General features: G+C 39.4%; 1 protein-coding gene across 1 annotated transcript in view; it reads right to left on the reverse strand.

Moving 5' to 3' along the window:
- Positions 1–4,740: 4,740 nt before the first annotated feature.
- LOC103593740 (fibrous sheath-interacting protein 2-like) overlaps positions 4,741–21,347 on the reverse strand; it is a gene marked incomplete at its 5' end in the record, with an annotated part of 29,260 nt that continues 12,653 nt past the window's right edge. The window contains 11 exon segments of the mRNA XM_008576790.1: positions 4,741–4,872; positions 4,874–5,145; positions 7,705–8,238; positions 11,073–11,474; positions 12,298–12,771; positions 12,774–13,105; positions 13,107–13,545; positions 13,548–13,760; positions 13,763–13,985; positions 15,152–15,817; positions 18,199–18,335. Coding sequence (XP_008575012.1) covers positions 4,741–4,872; positions 4,874–5,145; positions 7,705–8,238; positions 11,073–11,474; positions 12,298–12,771; positions 12,774–13,105; positions 13,107–13,545; positions 13,548–13,760; positions 13,763–13,985; positions 15,152–15,817; positions 18,199–18,335 — 3,824 coding nt within the window.

Raw genomic sequence — 21,347 nt, forward strand, 5'->3', positions numbered from 1 at the left:
GCAACCAGAAAAGTAGTGCACATTCCTTTCCATGGCCTACAACAGGCCCTGCATGATCTGGCCCCTGGCTATCTCTCTATCCTTATCTCATGCCATTTTCCTTCTCTCTGTGCTCCAGTCATGGCCTTTTTCTTTTCCTATAACATGCCAAGCTCATCCTATCCTTGGGTCTCTGCACTTACTATATCCTTTGCCTGGGACCCTCTGCTTCCAGATCTTCCTGTGGCTACCTCCTTCTTGTCATTAAAGTCATATGTTTCTGGACTTCTTAGACCGAACAAAGTAATCTAGCCAGCCACTCTTTATTATGTGCACTCTTCACTTTTAAAAAATATTCATTCATGAATTCTACAAGTATTTACTGAGCACCTGCTATATGCCTTTATTCTAGGTATGTGCAGATACAGTGAACAGACGAAAAGCCCTGTCCTCATGGACCTAAAATTCTAGGGAAGGGATATAGCCAAGAAAACAAAGAATGAAAATATGTAGTCCATAAGAAGGTATAAGTTCTAGGGAGAAAATTAAAGCAAGGAAGGAGGATACAGAGTACTGGGGTGACAGTGAGGTTGCAATTTTAAAGAGGGTGCTCAGGGAAGGCTTCACTTAGAAGATGATATCTGAGCAAAGATCTGAAGGAGGTGAGGTGTGAACCGTGCAGATATCTGGGAGAAGAATGTTGCAGGCAGCCTAGCAAGTGCCAAGGCCCTGAGGAAGGAAGATGCCTGGCACGTTTGAGGTCAGTGTGGCTGGAGTGGTGTGTTTAAGACGGATCATCAGGAGAGGTGGTCAGAGAGATCACGAGGAGAGGGAGGGGTATCCGGAACATCTAGGACCTTGTAAGCCACTGTAAGGGCTCTGGCTTTTACCCTAGGTGAGATGGGAAGTACTTCTTCCTACATAGAACTATTATGCTTATGTCCCCCAGCCACCACCACCACACACACACACGCACACACGCGCGCACGCACACACACACACACACACTCCCAAGGTAGAACGTAAGATATAAGTCCCATGAAGGCTAGGACTTTGTCTGTCTTATTCACAGCTGTATCCCTAGCACTTAGAACAGTGTCCAGCAAAAAGAAAGTGCTCAGTGAAGATTTGTTAACTGGATGAATGAATTGTGCAGGTGCAATATTAGAAAGTTTATAGGAACTAAGCATGCCTTACTTAAGCAATGAAGTTGAAAAAAACACTGATATTAGATTCAGGTTTAGACAACTTGGGATCTATACTCTGATTCACTGTATGACCTTGGACAGGTCATGTCCCCACCCTGAACCTCAGTTTCTTTATCTCCAAAATGAGGAGGTTATACTAGATGGCTTCTCTCTGGCTGTAACAGCCTATGAATCCACAATGCAGGGGACACGCCAGTGATATATCACCTTCTGACTATGATGTGTTGATGGAATTCTGGTAATGCTTACTGCTATTCTATGGTTTATTTATCTTTTAATGAATGCTATTTCTACTCATAGGTAGAGAGGATGGCTTTTCTCAAGTGACTCCTTGAGTTCCAGGCTTGAAATAGTCAAGGTTAACTCTAGCTCTGTGGTTTGAGCTTCAAGGCCGCCTTTACAGTAAACATGACACTCCTACCTCTAGTTCAGTGCTGTCATTGTTAGAACCACATTAATCCTGAGGTTTCCACAAATAAGGGACCAAAAACTCAACTCATATATATTTTAATGAGCCAATTCTAACAGAGACAAAAAATAAAGTGGGGTCCACCCTAGCTGGATTTTAATGTAAGCAAATAAATTTAGGTTTAATCTTTAGCTTTAAAAGCTTTTTTATATATGTTAGTAAGGCTAAGCTAGTTATACAAAGCAAGCATATACTCTTAAAGAGATGATTGAATCCTAGTAGTATGAGCTCTGGACCCCATATAAACTATCAATGTGATAAACACTTATTTCCTGGATAGTTTCCACAAGAGCAGAGGCATTGTAAATTCATAATATCACACCACATACTCTACACCCAAATCACTGATAAAATCTTAACAGTGACTCAGACAAAGCAAACTAGTTGGTTCATGTAAACTAGTTAACAAACCTAGTATTCCCCTAGAGTAGGTCAACCTACTGGAAAATGTAGTATTAACTTCAGGGTTGTCAACAGGAAAAATTATCAATGCAATGAACAAAATTTCCTTTTAAGTAATATCTAATTTAAGAAAAAATCAATCCAACCTTCTGTTATTTTGGCACTTGGATCTGGGGGGCGATCTTCATCACCACTAAAAACAAAAGGTAAAAGACATTTCATTTTCTATGTATTTAATACATAAAGGAATACTGGTTAAGCAAAAGAACAATTTGTCAAAGTGATTATTCATACAGAAGCAAACCTGGAATGGTGTGTCTCTGAGTGCTCAAATCAAATGAAAATGATAGCTACATGGCTTTTATCTGTTCTTATATATGCCTCCTTCTCTTCTCCATTGGTACAAATAATTGAGAGTTGCTTGTATTACTAATTATATATGTTAAAATCATCATGAGGGCAGATAGGGTCAAGCGTAAATGTCCTAAAATGGCATCAGGTCAAAAAGAAACCTTAATTTCATAGTGCAAAGTGGAAAAGCATATAGTTACAACCAGGAAGATTTTCTCTCCTTTTACCCAATTCCTCCTGTGATACAAAGTTCTACCCCTCCCAGTTTGTGAATATTCTTATAAATGTAAGAACAATTTTAGACATTTTTTTGACTATTCTAGAAAAAGATGTTAACAGACTTCAAGTTCCTTTCTGCCCTCTATAAATACCAGAGTCCAGCCTTTGCTCCCACAGTCTTCCCCAACTTGCCTGGTCTTCTTATGTAAATCTTACCCATCTTTAAAGGCTCAACTCAAACTCCATTGCTTTGGAGAATGCTTCTCTGAATGCTCCATTCTCGGGATTCCTCTGACAGGAGGTGCCATTCTATTGAGCATTTAGGTACTTAAGGGAACTAAACAGCAACCCCTCTGGGCGGGCCATTAGTGCAGGGGCTATTGTTGACCTAGTGCATGTCTCCCAGGTTCAAGAACCTAACACATTAACAACTTAAATCTAACTATACAAATAGATTATTATACTAAAAAGCAGTTTCCTGGAGAAGGAAGTAGAGGCCAGATAAATAGGAATGGAAGAGAAAGAAGACAGGAAGGGGAGGCCCATGAAGTAACCACAGCAGGGAGCGAGGGGAGGGAGTGAAGGGGACATTGAGGAACTAATCGCTGGCTTCCTCGCGGGTTTACTTGAGAGTCCCATTTCTCCATAAGCATACTTTTCCTTTTGGATTTCTACTTACTTAGCCAACTTGTATTGCTTTAAACTGACTGTACCTGGAAAATGAAGGCAAATCATCTTCATTGAATGAGGATGAACTCATAATTCTGTGCATGAAGAAATGTATTAGTTCCGTAGGAGATTTCATTTCTTCTCTCTGGAAAAGTACAAGTCAGGTATTACACAAAGTAGAGTTTACAATAAAGCAGTGAAAATATACTATAACATTTCCTTAGTTATTTATGTAGCCAGCATTTCTGACCAGGCACACTGTGTTTGGTCATGAAATCTCACATGGCTTCCCAATAAATAGAGCAGAGTTTGTGTTAAGGCTACTGACCTGACCAGAGTTATGTCTGTGGGTTTCGTTTTCTCTGGTTCACTGCAGCTTCTGGGTTAACCTGGGCATCACGGCAATTGGATAATTCAGGTAATTGTCTCACCAGGAAATCCTAAATCAGGTGTATTCTCCAGACACATGGTATGGTGCAACTTTTTGGGTAGGGCCAACCTAAAAGGTTAGTGGGGCCCAAGACCATCATTAAAGGGATATGGAAACAGGGACAGGAACTGTGTGTCAAAGTGATAGTGGGGTTTACAGCCTGATTGCAGGAGAAATATTCAACATATTTTGAATAACTTGTTATGTTTCAATAAGCCGGCAAAGTAATTTTTTAGAAAAAAAGTTGGCAAAGTAACTTGCCCAAAGGTCACATAGCTTGCTGGTGGCAGAGCCAAAATTCTAACCAAGATAGGCTGAACTTGCATGAAATCATTTTACTTTCCTCAAGCCCATCTGGTCCTGCCCACTGGTATGGAGTTTCTGTGCACCAAACTTTCAAAGAGTAAAAGCATTGAATGGTAAACCAGCCAGAGTACAAAACAGGATAAAATCTATCATTTAAAATAGTTAGCTTGCATCTCTTCTAACTGGTTTCCATTTTCTGTTTTTCTTGTGCTTCTTTCTAACCTAGGACTCTTTCCATGATCTGTTCTTCCTCAATTAAGGATCCTGGCTTCATCTGTTAATCATTTCCCTTTTATTGTAAATATCATCAGAGTTAGGAGACACTGCCTTTTCTTCCTATCCAAGATACACTGCTTGCACTAAGTTTGTGAAACTCTCTACTCTCTTCACCACTGACAGTCATATTTCTTACTTACACTTAATTGTGTCCTTTTCTCCCAAAAGGAGGAGCCTGTGTTGGTCGAGGATTTTGTGGTCGCCACATTGCCTTCATAAACAATTCTTTTTTTTTCTTTTCCCACATTTATTTATTTATATCAGCATAGACTCATGAATATTTGTTTTATACAATGTATAAACCCAGTACCATTTAGTCTGTGGCTCGACTCTGGCCATGGGCAGCTCTTTCATCTCGTTCCCCTGTCCCTTTGATATTCTCCATCAATGTGGGGTTTTGTGTTTTTTTTTTTTAATATAAACAATTCTTTTTATTTTTTCTCCTCAGCTTCTTTCCATTGAGTTGGGGATGCTTCAATGCTTTTTATAGTTACACTGGATTTGGGATGATAACATTTCACTAGTGACAGAAATTTTTTCAGACGTCTCTTACTAACTTGGTGGCTCAGGAAAAGCCATTGTGCTTGCAATAGGCTTCATGTCTTCCTTTACTTGATCTTTAGTCCTTCTGAAGAGTCTTTTTTTTACAACCTCTTGTAAAACAACTTCATCCTCATCAGAAATTAAGTTCTCTTCTCCTTTATTTTCTATCTCTTCTTGATCAATATCATGAGCTACCAATCGGATGATAAGCTCTTTTTTGTTCTGGACATCTTTTAAAAGCTTTGCTTTGGTGATGTCAGGCTTTATTAAATTCTGAAAAGAATTCCTACCAGCTATCTGGAATTGAAAAAACAAAGAATATTAAAAACAATAGCCTCAGTAATTTTTCCTGTGGTTTTATTGTAATGAGGCAATTTGTACATGGTTACTAGTTTCAATTTAGGAAAATTACTTATCTTCACATGCCATGTACTTTTATATTAATGATATACTTAAAAGCAAAAATAAATGAATATCATGAGCAATTTTTACCTACATGTATTTTTTGCGTTCAAAAATAATATCATTTCAGTCCACAGAAGTGAACCTAACTAAGGTTCTTTCTTTTGCTTCGAGGTTTACTTTTTATTAGCCAAGAAATGCAAAGTGCACAAATAGTTTAACTTCTCTTTTCATCATTTACCCTGAAAGTTCTGTTAACAGACTTAGCCATGATAACATGTTTTTCTAAACTTCTTAGTAAGGAACTAATTATAGAGCAATCTTAATACAGATATTTTTTTGAAAAAAAGACAAGGTATTGGGCTGACCTGGAATTTTTTTTTAAATGATGAAAAATAGTCAAGACTGTGAAGGCCTTTGAATGTTTACTCCTTGCCTCTCTGCCCCTAATCCTTTGAACATATTTTCCAAAAGAAGTGTCAAAAAGTAAATCTCCATTTCTCCTGACCTCCCTAGTCAAATGTTACTTTCCATTTTGCAATGTTAAAGACAGCTCAAGGAAAAGACAGCTGTAATTAAATAAACGACTTTTCCCATTTCTGTAGCCTTTGATGATGCCACAGAACCTTTAAATTAATCTGAGTTATCAATCTCAGATCTCACCATCTCTTTGAAGCACTGTTAACCAGCTTTTCAGATAAATGCTGCCCTAAAGGAATATCTTTTGTGAGAAACAAAATGAAAGAGGAACTTCTGTAAGAGGTGGAAACAATCAATTTTGATTATTAGTACTGGTGGAGGGGAAGTGGTTCAAAAAATAAAAAAATTATAAAAGGCCACAAAAAAACAATTACATTATACAATGTTGAATATACTAATTATCCTGATTTGAACATCGCATATTGCACACAGGTGTTGATATTCAACTCTGTACACCACAGATACGTACAATCAACTATGTTTACATAAAAATAAAACTAAACAAAAAAAACAAAAAACAAGTAAAAAATTATTCTATATGGCTTTGGAGTTTGTCACTGTATGAGCCTTTAATATGCATGTACCTGGTGTGTTGGGAAGTTTGGGTACCTCAAAACAGCAAATGAAGCACTACTGGTGGATTCCTGACTGAGGAGTAGCTTATGCATTGTCTGGGTTCCCTAAACTCATCTATTGTTCTTTCTGCACCCCCAAACTGCCATGCTGGGGATGGGTGCGTTGCTATCCAGATTGCTGCAAAGCATCTGTTTCAGCTGAGCTGCCTCTGTTTGTTTACTCTCCTTATAACAGCTTTTGCTCCTACTAAGAGTGACGGGGATAGTTGTTTTGGATTCAATATTCTCTTCCAATTTTCTCTGGGCTTTAAAGAGATGGTTAAAATGCTGATAAAAGATGTAAGTGAGAGCAAGTGACCAAGAATAAGGGCTGCAACAGATATTTCTGCAGGTGATTAAGCACTGACTTGGGTTAATGTTGTACAGTTTAGTCACACAGATCTTGTACTCAAGGAATTATTTATAGATAAATGAAGACCACCTAGTAAATGCTAATATAATTTTGAAAACCCAGAGAGAAAAGGACATTTTAGAGATAGAAAGGACCTTCATCTGGTACAAGAAACTAAGGACCAAAGAGAATCCATTAGTGTTCTGGCCCATAACAATCTCAGTATTTGGGACTAAAAAAAAAAAAAAAAAGTCCCTATCATTGTATTCACCGGCTCCGAGACTTAGTTCAATGGGTTGGAAAATAATGCTAAGGAAAACACACTTTCTAGGCTTATGCTCCAGGCAGATTGGTTTTATAGATCTTTGCTCAGTTTTTAAGCCACAGGCTGCCTCCCTTGTGTCAAAGCATACCATCAGTGCAACAGGCTCATTTAGGCCAAGGGGCTTTGGTATTACATGAGAACATGGGGCTGGGTCCGTGCCACTTCATCTCTGGGCAAAGTCTTATGTAATAAAAGTGAAAGAAGAAGAGTGAAATCTGAAGAGCTTACCGTCTCACGTTTGTTGATGAATGTTGCTAAGTAAAAACAAAACCTGAGTCTGAGTATTTAAATATCTAGTGACGGCGGGTTTAGCTGAAATTCTAACTGCCCCTTTCGCACCATATAGTACTACGATAATATATGTTCATTAAAAAAAAAAAAAACTGTGGGAATTTAAAGGATTGCATTTCTGCTGAGTTGCCTAATGAGGACTACAATTATACTCAGTCTGGTTTGCTGCTTAAGGGCATTCCCATTCTTTGAGCCACAGAGCTGATGGGAGGAGTCTCAGGAAGGCAGAGGATTTGGGATGAATCAAGAGTACCCAGTTCTACTGGGCTGGGCCGGAGAAAATTGACCGTATTTGACAAATGCGTTCTGTTGACCTACCTGAGGGAGAATGTCACAGGAGGTCAACTAGGTCTCTCTCGCTACTCCTTTTCACCACCGCTTTTTGCACTTACCTCTAACGGCCTTACATTCAGTCGTCCTGTCTTATCCAATGAGATGCGTCCTTCCTTCCTCTTTCTTGTATCACTTGCGTCTGTTGAGTAACTCCTCCCACTTACTGAAGCTCTTCTCAGTGTTTCTACGGTATGTGCAGTTCTAGCTAAACACTCCATCTGCAGCTTCTCAATAGTATGAGTTTTTATAGAAATGACTCCTAAGTGTTCTGCAACAATGCCTGGATCGACATTGCTTGGTTGTTTCCCATGGTGAGGAATTATTTTAATCGGAAGTTCCTCTTTAGTTAACTCTTTTTTCTCTAGCTCAGGCTCCATTTTAACAGCATGCTCATGCGCCTTTTCAACAATTTGACTGACGTCCAGATCACCAAAGAGATTAGCATGGGAATCTTTTGAGTGAATTGTTTCTAATGGACAATTTAAAACTTTACTAATAATCAAAGAAGCCATCTTATTAGGAAAGAACTGGTTTGTACCTCTCACGTCATTATAAAATTCTTCATGTGTTCCACATTGTTGTAGCATATCATGAAGCAGGGAACCCCGAGCACTTTCTGTTTGTTAAACCTGCCCGCTGTCGCTGGAGAAACTGCTTTAGATATTTTTCTTTTCTCTTCTTTTTTTTTTTTTTTCCCCCTGACTGGTAAGGGGATCGTAACCCTCAGCATGGTATGGTCTGCACCACGCTCAGCCAGTGAGCGCACCAGCCATCCCTATACAGGATCCGAACCTGTAGCCTCGGCGCTACCAGCACCGCGCTCTCCCTAGTAAGCCACAGGCCGGACCTGCTTTAGTTTTTTTTTTTTTTGTCCTTTTTTGAGACCGGCCGCACTGCGCTCAGCCAGTGAGCGCTGTGAGCACACCGGCCATCCCTATATAGGATCCGAACCCATGGCGGGAGCGCTGCTATGCTCCCAGCGCTGCACTCTCCTGAGTGCGCCACGGGCTCGGCCCTGCTGTAGATATTTTATGTTTGGCTGACCTAACTGCGAACTTTCGCTTCTTAACCCGGCTTACTTCCTGCTTCCTGCACCCATGCAAATTAGGCTCCAAAACTGACCAATGAGCTACGTTTCATAGCCAACCAATCCAAACTAACAGACTTGCATCCTTCATTTGCATAAGAGGACGTAAATGAGAACTTGGGCGGGGTTTTTTTTGGCTATATAAGGAGGGCCCTTTCTCTCATTTGGAGAGACGCGACTGGGATATTGGTGCTGTGCTTGTGGGCGTTGAAGCGCTGTAACACTGAAGAGAGCTTTTCAGAGTCGGTTGGTGGATCACGCGGGAGACTGCAGTCCTCATAGCACTGAGATCGCCAGTTTGGACCCTACATAGGGGTGGCCCGTGTGCCCACTGGCTGAGCATGGTGCAGAAAACACCGTGCGGAGGATTGCGGTCTCCTTACCGGCCGTAAAAAGAAGAAAAAACAGCTGCAGTATTGCAGGGAGCTGTTAAGAGCTAGCCCCCTGGCTTGCTCAGGAGAGTGTGAGGATGATAGCACCAATGCCGGGGGTGCGGCTCCTATGTAGGGATGGCCGGTACACTGAGTGGCTGAGCATGGTGCAGACAACACCATGTTGAGGGTTGCAATCCCTTTACCGGCCAGAAAGAGCTGTCGACTTAGCTTCTTCCGGTGGCACAGATCTCTGACACGGGCTGACCCCGTGGCTCACGCAGGAGAGTGCGACTCTGATAGCGCTGATGCTGGGGGTTTGGATTGTGTATAGGTATGGCCGGTGCACTCGTTGGTTGAGCGTGGTGAGGACACTACCATGTTGAGGGTTGCAATTCTCTTACTAGCCAAAGAAAAAAAAGTTGTCAACCTAGAGCTGCAACACTGAAGAAAGCTGTCAAAGGCTGGCCCCCGTGACTAAGAGTGTGATGCTGATAGCACCAGTACTGGGGGTTCAGATCCTGTATAGGGATAGCCAGTGTGCTCACTGGCTGAGAGTGGTGTAGACAACACCATGCCAAGGGTTACAATTCCCTTACTAGCCAAAGAAGAAAAAGTTGTCAACCTAGAGCTGCAACACTGAAGAAAGCTGTCAAAGGCTGGCCCCGTGACTCAGGAGAGTGCGATGCTGATAGCACTAGTACTGGGGGTTCAGATCCTGTATAGGGATAGCCGGTGTGCTCACTGGCTGAGTGGTGTAGACAACACCATGCCAAGGGTTGCAATCTCCTTACTGGCCAAAAGAAAAAAACAACACTGAAAAGAGCTGTCAAGGGCCGGCCACGTGGCCTGCTTGGGAGTGTGATACGGGTATGTAGGCCGCGGGTTTAGATCCTGTGTAGGGATGGCTGGTGTTCTCAGTGGCTGGGGTGGTACAGACACCATGCTGAGGGTTGTGATCCCCTTACTGGCCCCCCAAAAAACAAAAAAACAAAACAAAAAACTGCAACACTGAAAGGAGCTGTCATAGTAACACTGGTTCCAGATTCCTCTGTGAGTTCTTCACAACATTTTGGAGGCCCCCAGTGAGATTCACTTACCAAGAACCATCACTTCAGAGGAAGAGCAACACAATGAGTTACTTTAGGGGAGGCCATTGCCATGACGTGTCTTGCCCCAGGGTTGATTTTGCCATGGATCCTAGGGGAGGCCACGGATGTTCTTTGGCCCCAGGAGAGTTTGGACCTCGTACCTGAAAGCCCAAATGCCACCAACTTCAATTGGCTTTGACTGGCACTGGAGTCTTTGTCTTGAATCTCCAGAGTTAAGCTTTGGTTGGAGGTCTCTTGCATTTGGGTATCAGCTCTGATTTGGGGACGCTGGAAGGCTGGATGCAGCAATGCTTCCCCAGTCCAGGACTCCCATGAGACATTGGGTCGTTTGTTTAGAAATTATTTGGTATTTGTGTGGAGTTTGTTGGAGCCACGTGTCTGTGTTGTCATTAACAGCGGTCCTACTGTGAGTTTGCCATATTAAGACATAAGTATATGCCATCCTGTATCTCTTAACCTTTTCTGCTTTTTAAGCTTGGCTGACCTAACCACAAACTTTCCCTTCTGTAACCCAGTATGTTTCCTGCACCTATGCAAATTAGGCTCCAGAACTGACCAATGAGCTATGTTTCATAGCTGACTAATCCAAACTAAGACTTGCACCAATCATTTGCATAAGAGGACCTAAATGAAAACTTGAGTGGGAGGTTTTTTTGGCTATATAAGGAGGGCCCTTTCCCTCCTTGGGGAGACTCTAGCCTGGTGCTGGTACTCCCCTTGCTTGCAAGCAGTGAAGGGTTGTAACACCAAAAAGAGCTGTTAACTAACAGCTGTCAACACCAAAAAGCTGTCAATAAAGAGTTGTTATACTAACACTGGTTCTGAATTCCTTTGTGTGAATACCTCATAACAATGTTATAAACAGCATCAACAACACGAGAAATAGTTTTTATGCGTTTTGGACTTAAAATGTGTTCCTCACGATTAGTAGGTACAATACTAATATGTCTGGAAATTATAGCTGAGATGTCATTTTATTTTAACTCAGGGTTTAGTAAGTTTTTAGCGTCTTTGTTTGAGGCACTTGGCAACTTCACTAGCCTATCCATGAGCAAGGCCAATATCTCCACAAATGTGGCAGCTAATACAGCAGCTTTTCTGAATGAATGCTGTTTCTTTGATCTAAGGTCATAAATAAACTTAACCACTTTTCCCATAATTTTCATGGCTTCCAGAATTAATTTTGAATTTGATGCTTCTTCCTGTACTTGAGAATGAAATTCTGAATTGGAAATTTCCTTCACCATTGAAAATCCTATTGCATCAGAGAGGACATTGCTCTTACCCATTAAATCTTTATATGGTGAAATAAGTGAGCCAGAGTGCTTTAAAACACTTACAAACAAAAGTAACTATTTCAATAATTGCACTGTCTGCAAAAGATACAGCGGATGTTTCTTTGGCCAGTGGTACAACTTTAATCTGACTTTCAGACATATATTCTTGGAATGAATTTAAGATTTTTGAGGTTATTGTTTGAATTTCAGCGTTTAAAGGGTTGTTTGGGGGGAGGGGGGCGAACCCGTGGCTCACTCGGGAGAGTGCGGCACTGGGAGCACCTGGATGGCCGGTGCGCTCACTGGCTGAGCGCGGTGTGGGCGACACCAAGCCAAGGGTTACGATCCCCTTACCACTCACAAAAAAATATATAAATAAATAAAAATAAAAAAAAAATAAAGGGTTGTTTGGGGGGAGGGGGGCGAACCCGTGGCTCACTCGGGAGAGTGCGGCACTGGGAGCACCTGGATGGCCGGTGCGCTCACTGGCTGAGCGCGGTGTGGGCGACACCAAGCCAAGGGTTACGATCCCCTTACCACTCACAAAAAAATATATAAATAAATAAAAATAAAAAAAAAATAAAGGGTTGTTTGGCTCCTTATCAGCTTCTGGAAACACTGATAAAAGCTTTGATAAGTTTGTAGCAATTTCTTTTATGTTAAAAGGCAGTTTGTAAGCCTGTGATGGCAGAGGCTGGGGAACTTCGGTGGTTTGGATAACATCTTTTTTTTTTTTTTGTCTTTTTGTCTTTTTTCGTGACCGGCAACGGATCGCAACACTCAGTTTCATCATTAAAAAACCTATTATATCAGAGAGGACATTGCTCTTACCCATTAAATCTTTAAATACAGAAGTATGAGAGCCAGAATGCTTTAAAACACTTGTATAAACAGAATTAACTACTTTTTCAATATTTGCATAGTCAGCTAAAGGTATAGTAGGTGATTCTTTGGCTGGTGATACAAGTTTAATCTTACTTTTGGAGATATATTCTTGCATTGAATTTAATATTTTTGAGGTTATTTTTTGCATTTCGTTTTCTAGAGATTTGTTTTTTTCCTCATGCACTTTTGGAAACATAGACAAAAGCTTAGATAAAAATTTTATAGCAATTTCTTCTATTATGTTATAAGACAGTTTATGAGCATGTGTTGGTTGAGGTAGGGGAGCATCAGTAGCTTGGATAACATCTTTAAGGATATTTTCAATAACACTGTCAACTTCTGTACACTGATGTGGAGTTAGCTCTCCAGAGAAATAGGTCTGTAGCTGATAGTCATTTCCTGTACAACTAAATCAACTATAGTTTCTGAAAACACTCTGAAACCACTGGTGATGCAATTTTGTTTGCTCTCTTGAGATCCAAATTGTAGCAAAAGGTTAATATAAATAGTCTGAACCACTAATTGAATGATTTCATTATCATTAGAATGTAAGGATTCTACATATAGCATAACCATATGTTTGTCTTTGGAGATCTTTGTCATAATTGTATTTACTAACTTCATTTGAAGAAAATCAAGTTATGTGTACAAATTATCCTCGGATATCTCTATTTTAGAGTTGGCTACCATCGAGAAAATTTTTGATAGAAGAGAAGAAGTTATACTCTAAAAATTCATGAGGCAGCATTATGGTATATGGCCATGATGTCTGACATTCTTTGCAGGCTGTTTGGGGCATCTTTTGGACCTTTCTTACAAACTCCTTAGATTGTAGAGGCAAACATACTGAAGCTGGAACCTCATTACAAAGTAGCAAGTTTAGCTGATGTTAAAAAATTTCTATTACTGCATTAGCTAGTCTTCTTGCTAAATTTTCACCATAACTGTTTATGTCCTTACAAATGGAGTCTTGAGATCTATATTCCTGCAAAATGTTGCACAGAGAGGAGTAAACAACCTTATTGACCAATGTTTTCTCCAATGATGGTGTTTTAGCCACTAAAAGTACCTTATCTGATGAAGGTGTTCTAGTTGCAGGTGGCATTCTATGCATGGATGGTATTTTATCCATTGTTATCATTTTTATCTCGGGTGGTGCTTCACAGATGGTTCTTTCTGCCTGAGAGATACTTTATGAACTGATGAAACTTTATCTGCAGTTAAGAAGGGCTGACTTCCCTGATCTGGGTTTGATACTTTAACTTGAACATCTGAAAACTCCTTTAACAGGGAATCAATCAATTTCATAGCTGCATCATAGAGCTCATTTTGATTTACACCACTGCTTACATTTCTACATGCATCATCTGTGTCTGGTGAGAAAGAAAAATCAATTTGTTAACTATTTCGGAGATAATATCTTCTAAAAAGTTGGCAGGCAAAATCCCAGGGTTGTGTTCTGGTGGGTTCTGAGGACTGTCTGGTTCACTAGGTTTACTTTTAATCTCTTTGTCTTTACTCTTCTCATTCGCTTCCTCTGTTGCAGGAACATTTTGGCTAGCTGAATTCCTTGAAACAGGCTGTGCAAAATCCTTACCATCCACCTGAGTTACATATGTGGCTTTATCATCTAGGGGACTTTGGGGTTTTGAATTGTCTCTTGGTCCTTGAAAAGCAGATATTCCTAAACCACTACTGTAGATGCTTTCAGGGACATTTTGGACATGTTTAAGATGCAAGATTTGTTTGTCATCCATAATTCCATGAACTGGAGAATCTCTCCTCTTCTCTTGGGTCTCTATTTTTCACCTTGGATTTTGGAGACAGTAATTCAACAGGTACATCCTCTTTTTCTAATGTTCTTCCCCCCCATCACTCCTCTTGTTATTATCTCTTTTAAAATCTAGTTCCAGTCTAAAGTTCTTGTTTTTTGTGTCATCAGTAGCTGGTGAAAAATGTTGGTATACCTCATCACCTCGCCCTTCCTCATCTTTTCTAGCTGAACTGTCCTTTTTTTTTTATTTCATTCTTTGTAAGTGCTGTATTTAAATCTGGCCCCTGAGTATTTTTACTTTTTACACCAGCTGTTGGATAACAAATTTTTGATACCTTCTCATTATCTTCTCTAATTGAACTTTCCTTTTTCTTTTCTTCCCCTCTCTTTTTACTTGCCACACCTCCAGCTAACCCTGACGCCAGATAATGGCTTTGCCCTTCATAATGCTAGTTATAGTGGTACATATTGGCTTGTGGATTCTGCCTTTTTTCATTGATGTTTTCTCCTTTTTGAAATCCTCTTTTCCATTAAATGCTCCTCTACCTATTTCCAAAGTGTTCATTTTGTTTTTCAGGCCTGGGGTAGATGATTGCTCTGGTGCAGAAACTGGGTTCCCCTTTAAGCTTCTGTTTGTCTCTGTAAAGATTTCATATGGCAGGTGTTGAACTCTTTGGATGATGTTATGCACATCTAGAAATGAAAAGACGGTGGAAGTCCAGTCTCCCGAAAAAAAGTGGTTGAATTTTAAAAGCAGAGATTGCCTTTTTGGCTAAATCAGCAATCCTCTCTATAACAATGTTACTTCTATCATCTTTTTGAACATTGTTAGATCCATATATTTATATGATCTCATCATACACAGAATCGGATACTTTATCAACTGTCTCTTTATCTACTGGTGGAAAAGAAAATGTTTCTTCAGCATTTGCTAAAACTTTAATTTCATTTTTCCTAAATTCCCCAACAGGGCATTTGTAAAATATATAGCCATACCCATGATATTTCTTTGTCCTTAGGATTTTCAGCAATACTTAGGAGAGTATAAGATTTGCGAGCAAGGTCAATTATAACATCTTCTAAAAATGTAGCAGAATACACAGTAGCCTGTGGTAGAGACGGTCTTTTTTCTTCAGCAGGATTTGAGAGTTCAATGACATGGTCATTTTTAGGTAAGTTACTAGAAGATGATTCTTCATCACATAAAAATGGCTGCAGATGGTAATCCACAATTTCCTTTATAATGAAACCAGCCATTCTCCTGAGGAAGGAGCCTCTCTTTTTGCATGTATCTTTTTGTGCTTTGGCTTGGAATTTTAAAATTTGCATTATATTATTACATATGGAATAAACAAAGTTGTCAGTTGCCCCTAACTGCATGCTCTCGGCATGCTCCTCTGCAGTGGCAAGTCTAATGTCATGTTCAGAAATTTCTGTTATAATTTCATCAGTCAGTTTTGAAGCTGCATTCATAAACTCATAATCTGGTGATACCTCTTCCTCTTCTAGTTCAGTGTCAGTCTCAGATGAAGGGAATATATATGCTAGAAGCTTGTAGATCATATCTTCTAAAAAGGAATGAGGCAAAACGGTGACGCGTGATGGAAAGATATGGCTATCAGCACTGATGGTGTTGAGCACATTTCTGATGATGTTCTCCTCCTGCAGACAGGAGTAAGATAATGCTAATTCTCCCCAAACTAGTGACTCCATCTGATAATCATAATTTTTCCTATTAACAAATAATATATGTTTCTCCCAAAACCAATGGCGTCACTTTGTATAGACCTATAAATACGAGTCAGGGACTTATAATCATCTAATATTTTTTCATAAATTAGGTTGACGGTTTTTTGAACCATTTTTTTATATCCTTCTGAAAAACACAGATCTTCATCCAAGTTATCTGCAACTAAAATTTGTGATGTGGTGAACTCCAGCACAATTGATTTTACTAATGTTGTAACAATGTCAGTAATGTTGGCTTTTGCTTTATGTGGGTTTTCGGCAACCAAGATATTATGTGAGAATACATAAAGAATTTTGCATAAAAGCTCAGAAATTACTTCCTCCAAAAAGACAGCTGAATTCACAATGAAAGACAATTCTCTTTGTCTAGGATCTCTTGCTCTCTGTTTATAAATTTGATCAACTGTACTTCAAGGAAGAGTTATATCTCCAGATAAAAATGACTGAAGATGATGGTTAAATATTTCTTTTATTATATAACGTGCTATTTTCGTAATAGGTATATTACTTACACCTTTTTTATCTTTTGTAGGAGACTGGTATACATTTGAATGAGAAATATCAGTGTAAATAGCATTAACTACAGCTTGAATATCTTTTTCTGGAATCACATTTTGTTTTTCTTTTCCATATTTAGTAGTGCATATTGCATGTTTAGAAATTATTGACATGATTTCATCGATCAATTTCATGACTGTATTACCAAAGTCTGGGTCTTCTGCACTAAAGTCCAATGGACTTATCTGAGATAAAATCTGAGTGACTATTTTTTCCAAATGTGTATGTGATAATACAGTGGTGTATGTTGTAGAAGTCTGTCTTTGGAGTATTGATTTACTAATATCATAATGAACTCTCTTTATCAAAACATCAGCATTGAGTCTTGAATATGATTTAAAAGGTGGCTTTGTTATGAAATCTGGATGAATTTGAAAATCAAAAACTTCAGCCAGGGCCGACCTCGTGGCTCACTCGGGAGAGTGCGGCGCTGGGAGCGCCGAGGCCGTGGGTTCGGATCCTATATAGGGATGGCCGGGTCACTGGCTGAGCACGGTGCAGGCAACACCAAGCCAAGGGTTATGATCCCCCTACCGGTCACACACACACACACACAAAAACCCCCCCCAAAACCAAAAAAACAAACTTCAGCCAGCATAATTTTAGTTACCCTCTCAGCCAATGTCTTTTTTTTTTTTGGACCGGTAAGGGGATCGCAACCCTTCGCACGGTGTCTGCACCACGCTCAGCCAGTGAGCACAGGCCATCCCTATATAGGATCTGAATCCGTGGCCTCAGTGCTACCAGCACCACACTCTCCCGAGTGAGCCACGGGGCTGGCCCTCAGCCAATGTCTTTGTGTCACTGAGAAAATCTTTATCAGGTAAGTAGTTCCAGTTCATATTCTTGTAAAACTTTGCTATACACCACATCAATAATTCTGATGATTACATCTCTATCTATAGGTAGCAAACACATTTTTCCTTAGCATTTTCTAGGATGCTAACTTGGGCTTTTGAGAATTCTTCTGTTATCAAATATATGAGTTCTTCAGCTGTTTCCAAAAGTTCTTTTTCTGAATCTCTCATTGATTTTGTTTGCACAATGCCTAACATTCTGTGGAATATTTTGCTTAAAACCCCGGAGATCACACCTTCCAAAAAAGCTGAGGAGTAAACACCAGAAAAATACTGTTGCCTTCTCACATCATCGAAGTATGCATATGATGAAGGAAGTAACAAATTTCCATACACAAATGGATGAAGATGTTGTTGACAGATATTTTTAATGATAAAACCTGCCATTCTATCAATAGGAATATTGTTACTGCTTGTGATATCATGCTCAACTGCTTCTCTAGACCCAGAGTTTTGGAAAATATTTCTGAATACTGAGTCAGCGAGATGCTGAGCATCATCCCCTGAAAAAACAGAGTTGGTTTCTTCATCTTTTGAAAATCTAATTTCATGTTGAGAAATTTTCATGCTAATATCACTGATTAGTTTTGAGGAGATCTCATTGAAATTAATTCCTGATGTATCTTCCGCAATTCCACTGTGTGAAAGCATGCAAGATACAGAAGGAAAGATTCTAGATAATAGTACTTTGATTATGTCTTCTAAATATGTGTATGGCAGTAAGGTGCTATATGGAGATAAATGCTGGCTTGGCTTCGTAGATTTACTGATGCCACTAAAGATGTGCTGTATAATATTCTCTGCTGTTAAAGTAGCATAGGAAGAAGCTGACAAATCCCCAGAAAACAATGGATGAAAAAGATAGTCAGAAATAGTTGCCACAATTAAATTGGTAATGTTTTCTCCAAAAATATCACTGTCTTTGCGTTCTGGATTATCAACCTCAGGGGCCAGCCCATTCTGTGTCAGGACATTCTTATAAGCTGAATTGACAAGTTCATCCACAGTGTCTGTATCTATAGAGGGAAAAGACTGTTCTTGGTCATCACAAAGAATGCAGATTTTAGCTTTGTCAAAATGATTATTAATTGAGTTTACTTTTTTTGGGTCATTTTGTACAGTTCATGCTCAGTGATTGGACTGAAGACCTTTGATAAAAGCCTGGCAACAATTTCTTCTACAAATGCATGAAGATAAAAGCTCATACCTAGTGATGATGAGGTCTTCTGGGGTCTGCGTGACTCTGTGACTTCACTGAGAACCTCTTTAACCATATTCGATATTTCATTCAATAGAGTCCTTGAACGAGGTAAGCCTTTTCCACACAAAAATGGTTGAAGATGATTTTCGATAATCTCTTGAATAAGACTGGCCATTCGGTCAACCATAATTGGGCTTTGGCTTACTATACTTTTCTGTACTGACACAAGAGAGTCAGATATCTGCAAAATATTATCATACATAGACTCCACCATATTTTGGAGGTGATTTTCTGTATGCAGATATTGATAATCATATTTAATGAGCCAAATCTTATGCTTTGAAATGGTTGTCATAACTTTATTTATTATACAGGTGGATATCTCATTAAAATCTGAAGTTGTTAAATAGTTCTTTCCCTGGGCCGGCCCGGTGGCGCACTGGATAGTGCGCCGCTTGGGAAGCGCGGGCGCTCCCGTCCGAGGGTTCGGATCCCACATACAGACCGGCTCCCGCTCACTGGCTGAGCGAGGCGCGGGAGCAACACCGAGGTTTGCAATCCCGTTGCCGGTCCCCGGTCCGGTACGGGGGCAACACTGAGGGTTGCGATCCGTTGCCGGACATGGAAAAAAGACAAAAAAAATAAAAAAATAAAAAAATAAATAGTTCTTTCCCAAGCATGAAGCCTTGCTGGATAGAGGAATAAGCTGACATAATAGCCTTCTGATGACATCTTCTAAAAATGAGTGTGATAACATGGTAGTATAGGCTGCTGAATGTTGAACTTGATAATTAAGTTCTCTCAGGTTATTCTGAAGTTTCTGCAGTATATTTTCAGCTTTGAGAGGGTGATATGAGTTACACATGAGCCTTCCTATAAAGCACAATGGGAGTTTCTATCAATATCTAAAGTCTCTATCAATATGCCATGAGTTATCTGTTCTGCTATTGAAGTCATAGCATGTGCCAGACGATTACCACAGGTCACTTGCAATTCATATTCCCATAAAACATCATTATAAACTGAGTCAACCATCTTACTAACAGTTTCTTTATTGATTGGTGGGAAACATATCCTTTCTTCAATATCCTGTAAAACAGTGACTTGAGCATTATCAAACTCATTCACCACGGAGTTCACACCTAATATATTTATTTCATTGAGCTGGACCTCAGTGATATCTATATTTTTGGCCCACAATGAGATATAGAGGTTAAGAAAAATGCCTACAATTATTTCCTCAAAAAATGTGGCAGAGTAAACTCTTGTGCTTATGCCTCTTAAATGTCACATGCTATGAATGGCTGTTGCATTCATTGCCTTTTTTCCTAGTCTTTGAAGAGGAGGTAGACAAAAAGATTTTTTTGGAAATTGCTTACCAAAGGGGGCTTGCATTTTGTAACAAATTGCCCTGAAATTTTTCAGTGCCCCTGTCAAAGGCTTGCTGCAATAACTCATTAATCTTACAGAGTCTTTACCCTGTCTTAATTCTTTTAATTCTGGCCTTTTTACTTTTGGAAAACTAGAAAGTCTCTCTCCTGTCCTATACGTTAAATGCTTGTTTGAAAAGGGCGGACTTCTTGGAGGTTGCTGTACACTGTGTGTCAGTTTTTCCATTGAGGATTTTACCAAGCTATGGGAAATAATACTAAGCGTAGATTCTTGATCTGTTTCTGTCAGATTTTTCAAAATGTCTGACATGTCATATCCTTCAAGTGGTGAACCCGTTGTTCTACAATAACCAAATTCTTCATCCTCTACATTTGGAAGTTTGTCGAACAGTTGACATTCTGCTGATATTTCATCAGAAAGAGGGTCATTTGTAAGGGAGTTGTTGATTGTACATTCTTCCAAAAGCATTATAATAAGTTTCTCACACACAACATTCAGAAGGAAAACTGATTTGGGGGAGAGCCCTAGGTTATTTCTACGTATGCTATGACTTTGCTGTGTTCTTGGAAATGGGAATATTTTCACTGCTATTCTACCAGAATCCATATCCCAATTTAGGCATTCATCTGGCAAAAACAAATCTAAAACAATATTAAAAATTTTATTGACTGCTTCTCTGGATTCATGAGTTTTTAGGCTACCAACAAGAGTGCCTATCTTACATGCCAGATAATTTAGTTTATTTTTTTTGTATGAGTTGATCAAATTGGGGAGTAGGAGCTGATTTCCAATCTCTGGGGCCTCTCTGTCTTCACAGTTTTGGTTTCGTTGTGAATGGCCAAATTATGGTTTCTAAGCATGGAAAGTGATTTGTTTCTTCCTTTGCTGTCAGGCTGATAATTTATTCCTATCTGTCTGGACAGAACATGGATCACTCCTATTAAGAGATCCTGAAAGAGATCGTCAAAGTCAGTCACAGCTGCTCTTGGGCAGTAATATATTTTGTTTTTACAGAAACTATTTATTGCGTAATGTCTGCCTTTAAAATGTCACTGTTAAAAAGGATTCGAATAATGATTTCAGAAATACTCAAAGCAAGTTCTCTGATAAAAATTGACTGACTCTCAAATGCTTGGGAATGAAGTGAAATAACCTTGTTAAAGGCTGCATCTTGGCTTTCCAGTGCTTTCTGTTTTGTTTCACTGTCTTCGGTGCAATCAGAAATTCTTGAAATTATATAAAAAATAACTAACTCAGTCAGATGTTCACAAAATTGATTAAGTGAAGAATTGCTGTTTATGTTTTTTAGAGGCTGTTTTGATTCATGTTTTTTCCTTAACAGTGTGGAAACAATAGACACTTTCTCATCATGAGGACCTAAAAACAGAAAACATTGCTGGGTTTTTTTTTTTTTTTTTTTTTTTTTTTTCTTTTT

The sequence above is a fragment of the Galeopterus variegatus genome, unplaced genomic scaffold (genome assembly GCF_000696425.1).
Source record: "Galeopterus variegatus unplaced genomic scaffold, G_variegatus-3.0.2 Scaffold1401, whole genome shotgun sequence".
Taxonomy (NCBI): domain Eukaryota; kingdom Metazoa; phylum Chordata; class Mammalia; order Dermoptera; family Cynocephalidae; genus Galeopterus; species Galeopterus variegatus.